This window comes from Trachypithecus francoisi, unplaced genomic scaffold (genome assembly GCF_009764315.1).
Source record: "Trachypithecus francoisi isolate TF-2019V2 unplaced genomic scaffold, Tfra_2.0 Lachesis_group7, whole genome shotgun sequence".
Classification (NCBI taxonomy): Eukaryota; Metazoa; Chordata; class Mammalia; order Primates; family Cercopithecidae; genus Trachypithecus; species Trachypithecus francoisi.
Window position 1 is genome coordinate 71,546,069 of NW_022681472.1, and position 15,589 is coordinate 71,561,657.

At 36.6% G+C, this 15,589-nt stretch overlaps 1 protein-coding gene across 3 annotated transcripts in view; it reads right to left on the reverse strand.

Moving 5' to 3' along the window:
* Positions 1 to 546: 546 nt before the first annotated feature.
* Positions 547 to 15,589, reverse strand: part of RAD21 (RAD21 cohesin complex component) — a 29,430-nt gene continuing 14,387 nt past the window's right edge. For all 3 annotated transcript variants that reach the window (XM_033203561.1, XM_033203562.1, XM_033203563.1), the window contains exons 5-14: positions 13,169 to 13,275; positions 12,091 to 12,297; positions 11,479 to 11,604; positions 11,002 to 11,124; positions 9,054 to 9,277; positions 7,391 to 7,550; positions 6,799 to 6,947; positions 5,473 to 5,622; positions 3,479 to 3,562; positions 547 to 2,301 (exon numbers count right to left, since the gene is read on the reverse strand). In XM_033203561.1, coding sequence (XP_033059452.1) covers positions 2,110 to 2,301; positions 3,479 to 3,562; positions 5,473 to 5,622; positions 6,799 to 6,947; positions 7,391 to 7,550; positions 9,054 to 9,277; positions 11,002 to 11,124; positions 11,479 to 11,604; positions 12,091 to 12,297; positions 13,169 to 13,275 — 1,522 coding nt within the window. In that variant the 3' untranslated portion in view covers positions 547 to 2,109. The remainder of the gene's footprint in view (positions 2,302 to 3,478; positions 3,563 to 5,472; positions 5,623 to 6,798; positions 6,948 to 7,390; positions 7,551 to 9,053; positions 9,278 to 11,001; positions 11,125 to 11,478; positions 11,605 to 12,090; positions 12,298 to 13,168; positions 13,276 to 15,589) is intronic.

Consider the following 15,589-nt stretch of genomic DNA (forward strand, 5'->3'; position numbering starts at 1 on the left):
TTTAAAGCTCACAGTGGGGGCCGGGGGACCGGGGGGGCAGGGGCAGCAGGACTAGTCAGAGGCTAGAATGTAAAAGTGGGTACATGTCAGGTTACTGAATGTCCTGGTTTTCAGTTAGGCTTCTGAGACTGACCTAGGGTACTTCTAGCACCTGCCTGCCCACCTAGCTTGTTTGGAGCACCAAGGATGTACACCCACAGCATGTCAGTTTGTATGTACTTAGCAGTTACAGAGATATATTTATGTCCCAAAGCTTCCTCTGTACCAGCCATTTGCTGGTTTCATTTTTATTCTTAATACCTTCACACATAACAATTATACATTTATTAAAATTTCAGATCACATAGTTCTGTTAACAAAGAAGGTTGGAGACAAGCTAGTCTGTCTTCCATTTGTAGTCTAAGACCTCTTTTGAAAAATTCATTTGGTTTATACGGACAACTATTCTAGATAAAGCAAATAAATGAGGTGTTGGGCTATAGTAACTTTCTCAGCCAACTTTCCCTTGGGGACCACCACCAACTGAATAACAAATACTCAAGAAAGTACAGCTTATAACACAACTTTTATTAGAAAAGTTATACATAACATAGCATCAACTATTTTCAAGAACAATATTAAACCCGATAAGCAACAAAAATCAGACTAACAAAATGTGTAACAAGAAACTAATGACCTTTCTAAAATCAAACATTCAATTATCTACAATGTCTTTTTACAAACGGGGAAAAACTCCTTGGTTTACAGGCACGTCATATTGAATATAAAGCTGCAAAAGCAATTTTATACAATTACCACTCTCAAGAAACTGAATCATTAAAACAGTAATTACGAGTTCACAAATTTAAAACATTTCACATAATTTTAAATTATTGGGTATACACTGAAGTCTGAGTTTCAAAAGTGATGTTTTTGCCACAAAAGTTCCAACACTTAAGCTGTAACTTTCAGTGTTAACTTTGCCCTAAAAAGTTAAGACATATTCTGATAATCATAATAGTCACATGATTTCTGATGCTATCTGGTCTGTTAATAATAAAGTCTTTATTTGGATGTATTTTTCTTCAATTAAATTACAGGAAACTGGATATAAGATTTCGTTGCAATGCTATTAAAGTTCCAAACACAGGAGTGTGCAACACTGGAAAAGGAGATCAGTACTAAAACTTATAATAAATACCAGAGAAGCCATTAGTTTTTACAGCAATGTCTGCTTAAAAGCTAAGTTGACCAGGTGCATAATTTCCCATCAGTCTGTCCTTGTAGTAGGCAGGGCAATTTCTGTTTTCATGATCTGAATACTCAAATATATCCAAACATCTTTTAAAAACTTTGATTTATAGCTCCTAGAAAGTTATGTTTTTTAATAGTCACTCTACTCTAATCAGGCCTAGCTTTGCTCATTTTGGAGCCTCACTAAAGTAACAGATTTCAGGATAGCCAAGTTCATCAGAAAGACTCAAATGGAATGATTTACAAAATAGAACACTTAAACCGAGTCAGTCCTATCTTTTTGTAGCTGAAGGTTATCAGTCACAACACAATTTCACGTACACCTCTGCTCATTAGGGAATTACACTTAAAACGAATCTCAAGAGGGCGACCTTTGTTGTTTCAGATACCATCCCTAAGGAGAGTGGTTAACAGGAAGATTGCCAGTGTTACTGATGGAAAGGCGTTGTTGATTTTTTTCTTGTCAAAGACTCACACCATAGTTTTAAATTAAACTGTCAGGCATTTTCCCAGACAGGTTGTCCTTTTCAATGCAGTAATGAAGACCTAAGATAAAAATCATGACTTTTGACTGCCGCTGAACATTATTACATGCACCAATATTGCACACATCTGTTCTGAACTGTTAAAATCATCTTCTGAGTCCTTGGGGTGCAGTTTTCTCCATCAGAACACAAACACAACCCATCTAATCAGTTTCCCTCAAAGATGAAATTGACAAATTTAATGTACTGGAAAAAAATGAAGAAAGAAAAAGGCAAAGACTTTGTACAGACAAAAATCTAAGTTTTTCTCAAAGGGTTCTGCGTCCCCTACACATGGGGGCAATTCGTAAGCACTAGTGAATCAAACACTAGCTATAATGTTTCTAGCTCCTCATATAATATGGAACCTTGGTCCAGGTGTTGCAACGATGTCACTGTACGGTTCTTCCTGTGTCAGCTCAATAGCTTGCTGCTTTTTAAGAACCAAGAAGCTGTAGAACTTTGCGGCAGCTTGTTTTCTGTTCGTGTTTCGACATAACTCAAGCAAACTGATAGATTCAGCTCCAGTTTTAGCAAGAGCACGCTGAAATAAAACCAAAAAAGGATAACTTAAAGTAACCTGTAAAATAAAGTAGTAATTCAGTGAGGATGCTGACACAGTTTGAATATCTGTCCCCTCCAAATCTCATGCTGAAATGTGATTCCCCAGCGTTAGAGATGGAGCCTAGTGAGGTGTTTGTGTCACAGGGTGGGGGTGGGGGTGGGGGTGGGGATGGGGGTGGTGGTGGATCCCTTATGAATGGTTCCCCGCAGCAATCAGTGAATTTTTGCTCATTAGTTAACAAGAGAGCTGGTTGTTTAAAAGAGCCTAGCCATCTCTCTCGCCATGTGACACACCTGCTCCCCCTCTGCCTTCCACCATGACTATAAGCTTTCTGAGGCCTCACCAGAAGCAGATGCTGGTGCTTTGCTTCTTGTACAGTCTGCAGAACTGTGAGCCAAATAAACTCCATTTCTTTATAAATTACCCAGACTCAGGTATTCCTTTAGAGCAACACAAAACAGACTAACACAGATGCTAATTTTGGTTACCGGAAAAAACAAACTATATATTCTGCTCAGGACAAAGATTGCACTTTTTAAAACAGTATATGATTCTCATGTTAATCAAGAGGGTAAAAGGCCAAAGTATGTTATGGTACATCTATAATCTAAATAAGAAAGTCCAAGAAACCAGCAAAATTGTTCTGACATGTATTATTAAAATAATCAATTTATTTAGACAGCTAATGTAATATAATAGTAAAATCTAGCACTTACAGTTTTTAAAGTAAAAAAAAAAATTAAATGTCAACTGTCCTGTTTTAAGAAACCTTGAGCAACTTGCTTGGCATTCTGCAGATGTTCAAGGTATCTTGTCTGTGTCTAGGACATTAAAGCACAAGAAAAAGTGACATCTGATGTTACACAATGACCCAATAAATGTAATGATCCATCACATTAAATTTACTCAACGAAAAACAAGAAGGTGCAGGCATACAAAGGAGTTGTGTAATATGTCACTATGGTTCTGCTTTTCAGGCTTTACTCTTGGCCCAACAGTTTATGTATTTAATTAAAACATTTAAAAATAATGTAGTTTTGGGAAAAGTTTCACAAAAGCATGCTTTCTGTTTCCAGCATGTAACTTTTTTTTTTCCGGGGAACAATGCTAAAACCCTTTGATAAAGCATTTTCCTCTAAGACAACAGCAGCAATACCTGAAGACCATGAAGCATCTGCTGAGTCCTTTTGTTCCATCTTCTTTCTTCCTGATCTTGATCACCCCCTGATGCATCTTCATCCTGAATGAAAATGACCCCCAAAAAGCTGACAAAACAAGTCCAATGCAAAATGAAGTACTTCTACATCTCCTAAAAGCTCCTCAATTACCTTGAGATTGTGTATTTTGAACAGAAAACTGTACTTAATGCTGCTGAGCAATCACTTAGCATCTAGAGTATAAACTGAAGAGTTTTTCTTAAATTACAAGGCAAAGTCCTCTGTTTATATGCAAGCAAACATTTGGCTATAAGTATGCTTCTATACTGCACTATAAGGATGCTGTCTACACACACTATGTGGTCTGTGGACGCTGCTGATCACGGAGCTTTTGGTTACTGGCCCCTCTTCAAGAACTTAAGGATAAAAATCAACTGTACCACTAAATATAATGTCTATTTCAACTAAATATACATACACAAATATTGCAACATGATTTTCCAGATGACTTACGTTCTGGCAGACCCCTAATCTCATTGTGGAGCAGTACCAAAGAGCCTGCAGACTAGCTAAGTTGAGGATTTATTATTGGTCTATATAGCGTTTTAAAATGAATGGGCTATAACCCTTATTATATATTTCACTTGAGCAACATAGTTCTCAGCCACGTGCTGCCTAAATGACTTCTGAAGTCCAAGGTGGGTACAAGGTAGCAGCTGTGATGTTCCCAGGCTATGCTGAAACTATATACAGAAACCACAGTATTTTAATACTTATTCACAACTAAGTCTGAGATAATGGCATACCCTCACACATAGGAATAGCTCTGAAGCTAATTTTGGTTGTAAAATAAGGTATTCATATTAAAGATATGAACTATTATTAGAATTAAGAACAGATGTTAATGAAAATTTATCCAATCCATAACCTTTTTTGGTCCTGAAGAAATTTAAACAGTTTCAATGCTACCTAAAGGACACCTTATTTTAAATTAAAAGGTTTAAGTAACATATCTGACAGAATATCAAACAGAAGAATAAATTCTAAGTCTTAACAACCTCAACGATCCAGAAATAAGGAAGAAGAAGAAAGGAGGAGGAGGAGGAGGAGGAGGAGGGAGGGAGGGAGGGAGGGAGGGAGGAAGGGAGGGAGGGAGGAAGGAAGGAAGGAAGGAAGGGGGAAGGGGGGAGGGAGGGAGGGAGGGAGGAAGGAAGGAAGGGAGAAAGGGAGGGAGGGAGGGAGGGAGGAAGGAAGGGAGAAAGGCAGGGAGGAAGAAAGGGAAGGGGAAGGAAGGGAGGAAGGGAGGAGGGAGAGAGGAAGGAAGGAAGGAATGGAAGAGGGAGGGAAGAAGGGAGGAGGGAGGAGGAGGGAGGGAGGAAGGGAGGAAGGGAGGAGGAGGAGGAGAAGGAGAAGGAGAAGGAGAAGAAGGAGGACCTTCAACAGCATAAACACGCCCCAGGAAAAAGAAATTGATTCCTAAAACACCTCTTACTTTGTAAAAAGAAAGTCATTCAAGCCTTCACTCAGTCTAGGTTTTTAGCAAAGTTATGCTTTACCCTGGGGTCCAACTAAAGGAAAAACAAAAAACAAAACGCAGACAAGTGCAAAATGTATGCTTATCTTATTTCCAGGCCACCACAGATACAGAAGAGGTTATAGCAGAAGTAGATAACAGCAGTTAAGAATCGACCACTGATCACAAGATAGTAAGAGCAGCTACAAGCAGTCTAGAAGTCAGGCAAGAAATCAGCGTAAGGGCAATTCCATGTCCTTCAGAAGCCCACAAGTGAGCCAATGAGTTACAGCACAGCATAAAATTTGATGTTTCTAACGATGATCGATACCACTACGAATTTGGTAAAATTTTGCTTATATTCTTTTTTTAATATAACTCTGATGCTCAACATCAATTAAGTTAGCCCCAATATGAAAAACAAAAAAGCCGGTTGGAGGTTTTTGCTACATCTGGAATGAAAATTATTAATTAGTTTACCTCTTCCTCTTCATCATCTTCTTTTTCCTTCTCTTTCTCCTTCTCTTTTTCTGGCAGAAGTTCTAACTCTGGTATTAGCTGACAGATATTTGGAGGTTCTTCTGGGGGAAGCTCTACAGGTGGTATTTCCATCTGCTCTACCTGCTGAGGCTTAAAGCAATACAAATAAGACAATTTAAGATGTATGTTTTTAAAGTACCTTATTTTAAATACGCAAATACACAGTGGCTGAAGTTTTCTAGTCGAAAATACTGAGATTATATCTCCATACTTCCCCACAAGCAACAATTTATTATAGTATATATTTTTTGGATTTTTTATAAAACTACATTGAAGTAGCTTACAAAAGAAACTGACCGTTACCTTAAACCACGTTTCATTTTCATACTTACTTTTTAGGAGTCAAATGCTTTTTAACTACTAAAGCTTCTGTAAGGTTATTATATTGTAACTTAAAAATGATAAGCTTTCACTCTGAGAGTCTTGAATGTCTCACGGCAGCAAATAATAGGAGTGAGGACATTGCTTTTCTGGGTCCACTTCCTATATTTATTTTCTCTCAGGCTTAATATAAAGAGTTAAGAACATTAAAACCAAAGTCTTTAAGAAACCAAAGAATTACCAGAAGGAGGGTGGTTATGAAAGTCACCTACTCATTACTGTGTTCCTAGTCCTGAGCTCATACAGAAAAATGCTCTTATTGACAACTGTTACCACCAGAGGGCACAGAAAACTAGTTCTTAAAATTGGCAGAGTATTCTTGATGGAGGCTGAACAAGAAGCCTGAAGTTATCAAAAAGCCTCCCTTTGCTCAAATTCATTTATTCTATAGACTTAAGATTGGAAAGCCCTAAACCAAACGCTACTATTTCCTCGTTCATAATTGCTTAGCTTTCCTATCCTAGCTGAACTTAATGGTAGTCAAAGTTTGAATGAAGCAGACAGATAATGCTTTACATTTTCTCAGGTATTTGACAAGTTTATTCTGATTACTTAATAAGATGACCTAAAACTGCCTAGTACTGAAGGTATGCAGGAATGTTTGCCAAATAATAAATCAGAACCAACTTCAGAGTCAAGGACGCTCACTCTGGAGCACTCTAAAGCAGTACTATTCAAAAAGAGTCAGAAAGACTGCAGAGACTCCCAGAACATATTCTCCCATTAGGAGTGGACTGTCTATATCCTGTTGTTCTTCTTCCTCGGGACTCATTCCTTACCATTTTCTGTCAAAACCAAGATACTTTACAAGGCCTCCCTAAATACCACTTGCTACTGACTGTATGAATACCTTCAAATGACTTAATGATAGATCTGCTTACTTACAGGTATCACAGGCTCTGGGTCAATTTGTCCAGCTTTTCGCTTAACTCCCTGAGGCGGTGGTGGAGGCATAGCTGACTCGTCTATGTTTGTTCTGCTGGCCTCCATCACTGACTCCTGGAGGCGGCTTGGCTCTTCTATAATGGGCTCATCTGCAATTGGTCATATGAAGACAAAACATAGGTCATACAGTTTTGAACATTATAGAACCATTTATTTTTTAAACTAGTACACTAAGACATATGTAATGTTTTCTTTAATGAAGAAGGCCAGATAAAATTTTAGTTCCATAAAGGTTTAGCCAATTTTTTAGCAATATACATAAAGGGGATCTTAAAAGGAGAAGTCCTACCCCCAGTACAATGTAGGACAATTCTTTAGCAGACTATCTCCCCGGCCAGTTCTGAACCTTAAACCTCTGGAAAGACAGGAAGCTTCATACTTAAATAAGGCAATCAGGTCCAATGCATTTCCCTGCCCAAACATTTGAGTATATCTTTGATTCCTCATTTCTTTCAGTCTGACACTATAAAGGTAAATTTTAAGCCAAATACTCATGTGAATTTCATCAAGGAACTATTCCAACAGAACAAACCGATAACATCACGCTGCTGATGCTGCTGTTGCTGGTCCTCTCTAGGAACCTCTGGATTTTCAAATTCTTTGAGGAATTCATCCAAATTATCTGCCTCTCCTCCTTTCCTCCTTTTCCTAAGGTCTTCTGGTACAAGCGGTGTAAGACAGCGTGTAAAGAGCTATAGGAAAAAAAAAGAAAAATTTCAATGATAAAATAAATCTAAAGTCATCACTGATTTATATCTTCCAAAAGTATATTCTAAGTGTATAATTTAGCATAGCTTTTATCATATTCACATTTTATTCCATCTGAAAAGGATTTTAAATGAGTTTTCAAATTATAACTGCAGACATTTTAGATAAACTAAAAAAAGTGTATCCATTATCTCACAACCTTAAGGGATTTTCCATTTATCTGCCTGCAGTTTATTTTTATATTCATCAACTAAAACTCATCCTAACTGGTCTCATACCAAACAGCTTTAAATTGTGTTTTCTTCACTTACATGGTAACCTTATTAGCTATCATTTAAACTATTTTTTATTTTTATTTTTTGAGTCAGAGTCTCACTCTGTTGCCCAGGCTGAAGTGCAGTGGCACAATCTCAGCTCATTGCAACCTCTGCCCCCCGGGTTCAAGTGATTCTTGTGCCTCAGCCTCCTGTGTAGATGGGATTACAGTGTACCACCACACATGGCTAATTTTTATACTTTTAGTACAGACGGGATTTCACCATGTTGGCCAGGCTGGTCTCTAACTCCTGACCTGAAGTGATCTACTTGCCTCAGCCTCCCAAAGTGCTGGGATTACAGGCGTGAGCCACTGCTCCCAGTCTCATTTAAACTACTTTTAATGGTTACATATTTCATTTTGAACCATTCCTCTACTCTTAAAATGTCAGGCTTCTCTCTTTTTAAAACTGTGAACAAGAATGTAATCAATATTAACAGAGGTAGCTTTTCCATACTTTGAATTACTTCCTTAGGAAAAATTTCTAATAATGAAATTACTGAGTCAAAGAATAAACAGTTTAACGACCTTCTTAAAAATAATTATATGACAGTGCTTACAATAAAGAGCACAACTTTGTTGCTCTCGGATACTTTAGATTTAGAATATATTACTATACTCTAAATACACAGTAAAATCAATAGGTTCTGTGCATATCTCAACTTCAGACAGAATAGTAGCCTAACAGCACTGCTTCATTCACCAGATACCTATGAATCTTATTTTGGAATATTGTGGAATGTAAGCAGAAAAGAGCCTATAAATGGAAAAACAAACAAAAAAACCAAAATACTTCCTGAAGCCAGAATTCTTTACCATGGAAAAAGCAGAACCACTCATGTTTTATTCAGAAAACATTTCAAGAATTCAGACGTAAAACACACTAAGACGATATAACTAATAGTTTATTACAGAGAGAAGTATTATTAAACATGTCAGTGGCTTTTTAAAATAAGGAAAATTCATTTTACATCTTTTAGAAATGCAGGTATCACTTATCCATATATTTCAAATGAAGTTATGCCCAGTACACTGTGATTTAAGGCAGAAAAAAGAAAACGTGACATACGGTTGCAAAATACTTGATCAAAAATGATTCAAAGGTTTTAGAATCTTTTTTTTTTAGATACTCAGAATGTATATGAAGTAAAAATTCTGCAAACTGTATTACCTTCAGTAGTCTGTTATTCCACAAAGGCTGAGCAGGTAAAGAAAACAATTTTTCTACTCCTCCTGTCTCTTTCCACATCATCAATTTCTTGGTGGGCGGTGCCAGATCCAAAGTAGTAACAATATCAGAATAATCACTAAGTTGTGCTCTAATTGTCTTGCTATCCAACTCTTTGACACTGTCAACAATGAGCTTCCTCTTCCTCTTGGCTTTTGTTTCTTTAACTGGAATGATAATAAAAAATAAGATCATTTTCCTGAGAGGCCAGCATGGAACACACAGTTACAAGATCTGGACTGACTATATTCCCCTGCTTTTCTACACACAGACTCTAGCAGAAAAGTTAAACTTCATGAGTATAGAATGTTTTAACTGATGTTTTCCAACCATCATTTAGAATAGAGGCTGGAACACAATAGGCATCCAACAAAAACTTGCTGAATAAGTATAGACTTTTAGCACAAAATAAGTAAAATTATGTAAGGTCCAATACATTTTTGCCTATGTAGTGTTATACCGCAAACAATGAACAATCATACCCTTCAGAGTTGGGCTCATTTTCTCATTTGAAACAGGGCCCATCACTCAAACTCACAGACTGAGTTTTCTTTAATGATTGCAAATACTATTATTTTTATTAGAAAGTTATAATTCATATACGGCAGTTGTGGAAGCTGCTTGATAGAATGAAACAAGCCCAAGCCCAGTCAGATAGACCTGTAACTCCATCCTAGACATTTTAAAAGAGTCATTTCTAGTCCTTAAAACTTACAAGTAGGTGGTATTGTCTCACTTTTTTAAAATGCAGAAAAGCTCATGGGGTTAAATAAAATCCTCAAAATTTCACCCTGTCAGACATACCCCAAAGGTTTTTGGATCAACACTTAAAAAAAAAAAAAAAAAAAATATATATATATATATATATATACACAAAAAGATGTTACACACAGTGAGAGTCTCTTCTCTAATCTATCTAATGAAGTATATATTTTACTTAATTGTCCATTTCCCTCATCAATGGGAAACCCAAAAGGGTAATCTTGTTCTACTTAAAGGTAAAAACTATGTCTAAATTACACTGTAATCGATTTCAAGTATTCTATCCTACTGTCCTCATAAACCATCTAGAAACTAAGTTTTATATCCCCATTATCTCAAATTGTCTGTCATTTAGAAGCAGCCCTCCTCAAATTAAATAATTTGTCTTGCAATGTTACTTAAAAAAACTATAATAAAAAGATTACTTATTCTAGAATTTTTGACGTTTCTAGTTTTTAAATTTAAAAAGATTTTTTTCAGAACGTGTGGAAAAAGGCAAATTCTAAGAGCACATAAAATTAAAAAAAAAAAAAAAATTTCTTTTTGAAGAGACAGGTCTTACTATATTTACTGCCCAGGCTGGTCTCAAACTCCTGGCCTCACATGGTTTTCCTGGTTGGGCATCCCAAAGTACTGAATTACAAGTGGGAGCCACCACACCAGCCTCCATTTTTTTTTTTTTTTTAAAGAATACTTTTAGTTTTTTTCCAGCTTGTAGCCCAACTGTACAGCATTTAGAATTGTAATTTATTGAAAAATGCTTTCCAATGTTTTCTAGTTGTTACACATGTGAGCTGCTAACATTTTGGGAACCCCAGGAGACTAAGATACGCATTATCAGAAAGCTTGTTCTATACTTTTATATTTCACAGCAACTTGCACAGACATTCTACAAAATACTCAAAATTATAATTGGATAGAAGAAAGACTATGACAGATGACTGTGACATAAAAGCAAGAAGCCTAGTTAACGAAAGCAACAGTAGCAGATCAGTAGACAGGCAAAAAACCAGAAAAAAGCAAGAAGCCTAGTTATCTAAAACAACAGTAGCAGATCAGAAGACAGGCAAAAACCAGAAGTAAGACCTTATGTTGTATGCTGTATAAATCTAAGGGTTCATATGCTCACCAGTTATATCAATAGGTTCCAATGCAAATGCTTCTTCCTCATTTGGAACAAGTGTTGTTTGATCAGTCATAGTTGGCATTGGTTCAACGGGATCCACTGAATCAGGACTATCAGGCCCACCCACTGTTTAAAAAAAAAAAAAAAATACAGTCACAAAAAGCTTTGGTATGTTATATCCTACAAATGGTGGGAGAAAAATCTCTTCATGAAATAGAAAGAAATCCTATTATTACTAAAAAAAATATTTTTCTAGTTAATGGGAAAGCCCCACCAGACTTGTAACTCAATTGGCCAAAAAATGGGGAGGGGCGCAAGATTAAACACAGAATCAGAACCAATAATCAATCATAAGCACTGTACTTAAAGATATTTGTTATTCATCAAAAACTACAACTTCTAGTTTGTCATCTTCTATGGTAAGTATCTTTTTGGATGCCATACAATCATCCCTAGAATCACTAAACATGAAACGCTTACTTGATACATTATCATCCTCATCCATATCGTCATGTGCAGGTTGCTCTGGCAACATCACCCCTGCCTCAGAGAGGGCAGGGGGGTCATCAAAGATACCGCCATCATTATTACTAATAAGTTTGTCATCTGAAATAAGGAATGTTAAGTTAGTTATAATTTCTAGAAGAAATGCCAAAACCACAAGAGCCAATCAATGGAAAAACAAAATTACGTTAAAAGGGATAAAATTTAAACATATATTCAATTTTTATCTGTTTCTCCTCCAGGTAGTTTATAAAAGTATAAAACACTTAGTATATAAAAAAATTCTCATTCTTCATTTGTATTTTCTAGTTCATTTATCTATTTTAAAAAATATTTACTTAACACAGCTATCAAACACAAACAGAACAGTTTTAAGTACTAATAAAATTTAGCATTCTGATAAGCATATTTAAGTTTTGTTATATTTTAAGAGGCTAATTTTACCAAAATGTCTTACTGAACCAACTGATCACAATTCACTCATACATATCTAAAAGCTGTTCAAGACTCAGAATTAGCAACTGCTTCCAAAACTTTACAATAAAGAAATTCTGCTTATGTTCGAGTAACCATCATTTTCTCACATACCTAATATTCCACCATCATTTCCTTCTCCAAAATTATCATCCTTATATTGGTCTTCATATTCTAAATGGTTAATTTTCTCATTCAGATTGCTGGTGCTCTGCTCAGACTCTAATAGGAGGTTAGAAGTAGTAGTGCTTACTAACATGTCGTCATCCTCAAAAGCACTGCCTTCTCTCATTATCTCACGATCATCCATTCCAAAATCACCTAAACAAATTTTGTCATTAGTTTAGAAAGATTAGAAATAGCACTGTGATAAAAGAAAACAGCTAATGATTTATTATAATTATGTCATATTTGCTTACTGAAGTCTTATCTTCAAATGTTAAAATATCTAGTTTAAACTTTAAATCTTAGCATCTGAATTTTTTAAAATGACTCAATTACACACAGCTACAATACTTGGGCATGACTAACAAACTCAACCTTAGATCTAGATTTAAATGATCCTAAAATATGTTAAACTCTAAATATGTACATATGTGAAGTTACATTAACAGTCACAGCTTAAACTTTGTTATAATGTGTTTCATCAAGAAAATAATCTGGTTCTGGGTACAGTGGCATGTGCCTGTAGTCCCAGCTACTTGAGGCTGAGGTGGGAGGATCACTTGAATCCAAGAGTTCGAGGCTGTAGTGTACTATAATCCTGCCTGTGAAGACTGCACTCCAGCCTGGATAACACAGCACAGACCCCGTCTTTTAAAAAAGAATATGACTTGCTACTAGTTTTGAATACCTGTTTTTGAATAGCAAGTATAATAGGGAAACTAACCGTTCCAAAATGGTTGGTTTAAACATGATCACTACTTCAATATTGGGACTCCTCGCAGAAATCAACATATAGGTTCTATGATTGTATATAGGGAGAGGAATAGGTAAACAATTAGCTCTAAATATGAAACTAATGCTTAATATACTGGTAAGAAAGCCAAATTCTTTTCTTGATGAAAATGCATTACATGAAATTTTAAGTCTTTCTGTCAATGTGAATATAGTCTGATTTTCTTCTGAAATTGCTATTAGTGGCACAATATAACATTATGAACTAATGGCCAGTAATTTGTTTCTCTTTTACCAAAATCATTTTCTTGTAAAATGCTGATGTTCCCAACTTCTTCTCTCATGGTTATCTCTTCCACTCTACTCTGATTCAAGCTGAACTGCTGGGCCACGTCGATGTCACTTTAAAAGAAGGTCAAATACATTTTAGTCTCAAGTCTCACTGTATTTATAAGAAAAAAAAATCCCAATTCTCTCTATAAGAAAAATTAAAAAATATATATATCTATATATACACACACACACACACACACAACCCACCAAGTTTTAGAAGCCTTAATATTTAATACCTTCATACATTCCAGTGTAATCCAAGAATGCAAGTGATTTGGAAATTAACTTGTATTTAAATTTGAAAAGCATCAAAAATCAGCAAATACAACGTAATATGCAGAAGTCACTAAACCAAGTATAGAGGAAAAAATTAGAAATGATGGGCTAGATAGGCATGGGTCTTCATTAGGACTCTGCAACTTACAGGCGGTGTAAACTCTAAAGTTCCCTGACTTCCCTGAGACTCAGTTTCTTCCTCTAATAAAGAATAATCTCTCATATAGTTTAAAAATACTAAAAAATAAAAAGTGTACAATGCTAAACACCAATCTAAACACTATCAGCCATATCCAGAACATTAATACCTCAAAACAACTGACCAAGTCTGTACAAAAAAATAGACGGCAAGGAAAAAAATACGAGGGAGGCAAAGCTGTAATAGATTCTTAGGAGACCCATAAGCTGTATCAACCAGAAGCAGTTTGTAGACTTTGTTTAGCCTCAACTCAAACTGGAAAGAGGAAAAAAAAAAGAAGCCAACATGTCAATTGGGGACAGTTGAATGCTGACTGGATATCATATAGGCATACCTTGTTTTACTGCACTTTTTTTTACTGAATTTCGCAGATGCTGAGTTCTTAACAAACCAAAGGTTTGTGGTAACACTGCCTCGAGCAAGTCTATTGGTGCCATTTTCCAACAGCACAAGCTTACTTCATGTCTCTGTGTCATATTTGGTAATTCTCATGCTATTTAAAAACTTTTCATTATTATATCTGTTATGGTGATCTTCATTAATGATCTTTTAAATTTTTTTGCTTATTTTTTAGTAGAGATGGGGGGGCGGGATCTCACTATACTGCCCAGGCTAGTCTCAAACTCCTGGCCTCAAGCTATTCTCCCACCTTAGCCTCCCAAAGCACTGGGATCACAGGTGTGAGCCACCACACCCGGCCCAGTGATCTTTGATGCTACTATTTTAATTATTTTGGGTGCCACAAAGGATGCCCAAATAATATGGCAAACTTAAGAAATGTTCTGTGTGTTCTGACTGCTCCTGCCCTCCTGCTCACCCTGCCCCCTGCAATGTTTCTCCCTCTTCTTGGGCCTCCCTTTTCCTTGAGACACAACAAATTGAAATAAGGCCAATTAATAGCCCTACAATGGCTATCATTTGGTCAAGTAAAACGAAGAGTCACACGTATCTCACTTTAAATCAAAAGCTAGAAATAACTAAGCTTGGTGAAGAAGGCATGTCTAAAGCTGATTTAGGCTAAAAGCTAGGCCTCCTGCACCAAACAGCCAAGTTGTGAATGCAAAGGAAAAGTTCTTGAAGGAAATTAAAAATACTACTCTAGTGAACATGAATAAGAAAACAAAACTACCTTATTGCTCATACGGAGCAAGTTTCAGTGGAATAGACAGAAAGTTTGGAAGAAATTAATTCTAACCCTGATGCATGACTTTGAGGGGTTCAAGGCTTCAGTGGAGGCAGTAACTGCAGATATGGTGAAAAAAGCAAGAGAACTAGACTTAGAAGTGGAGCCTGGGCCGGACGCGGTGGCTCAAGCCTGTAATCCCAGCACTTTGGGAGGCCGAGACGGGCGGATCACGAGGTCAGGAGATCGAGACCATCCTGGCTAACACAGTGAAACCCCGTCTCTACTAAAAAATACAAAAAACTAGCCGGGCGAGGTGGCGGGCGCCTGTAGTCCCAGCTACTCGGGAGGCTGAGGCAGGAGAATGGCCTAAACCCGGGAGGCGGAGCTTGCAGTGAGCTGAGATCCGGCCACTGCACTCCAGCCTGGGCGACAGAGCGAGACTCCGTCTCAAAAAAAAAAAAAAAAAAAAAAGAAGTGGAGCCTGAAGGTGTAACTGAATTGATGCAATCTTGGAATAAAACTTTTAACAAATGAGGAGTTAATTCTTATGGATGAGCAAAGAAAGTGGTTTCTTGAGATGGATTCTACTCTTAGTGAAGATACTGTGAATACTGCTGAAACAACTACAAAGGGTTTAAAATATTTCATAAACTTGGTTGATAAAGCAGTGAGTGGTAGGGTTTCAGATGATTGGCTCCAATTTTGAAAGAAGTTCTATTGGGGTAAAATGTTATCGAGTAGCATTATATGCTCCAAAGAAATCTCCCATGAAAGAGTCAATC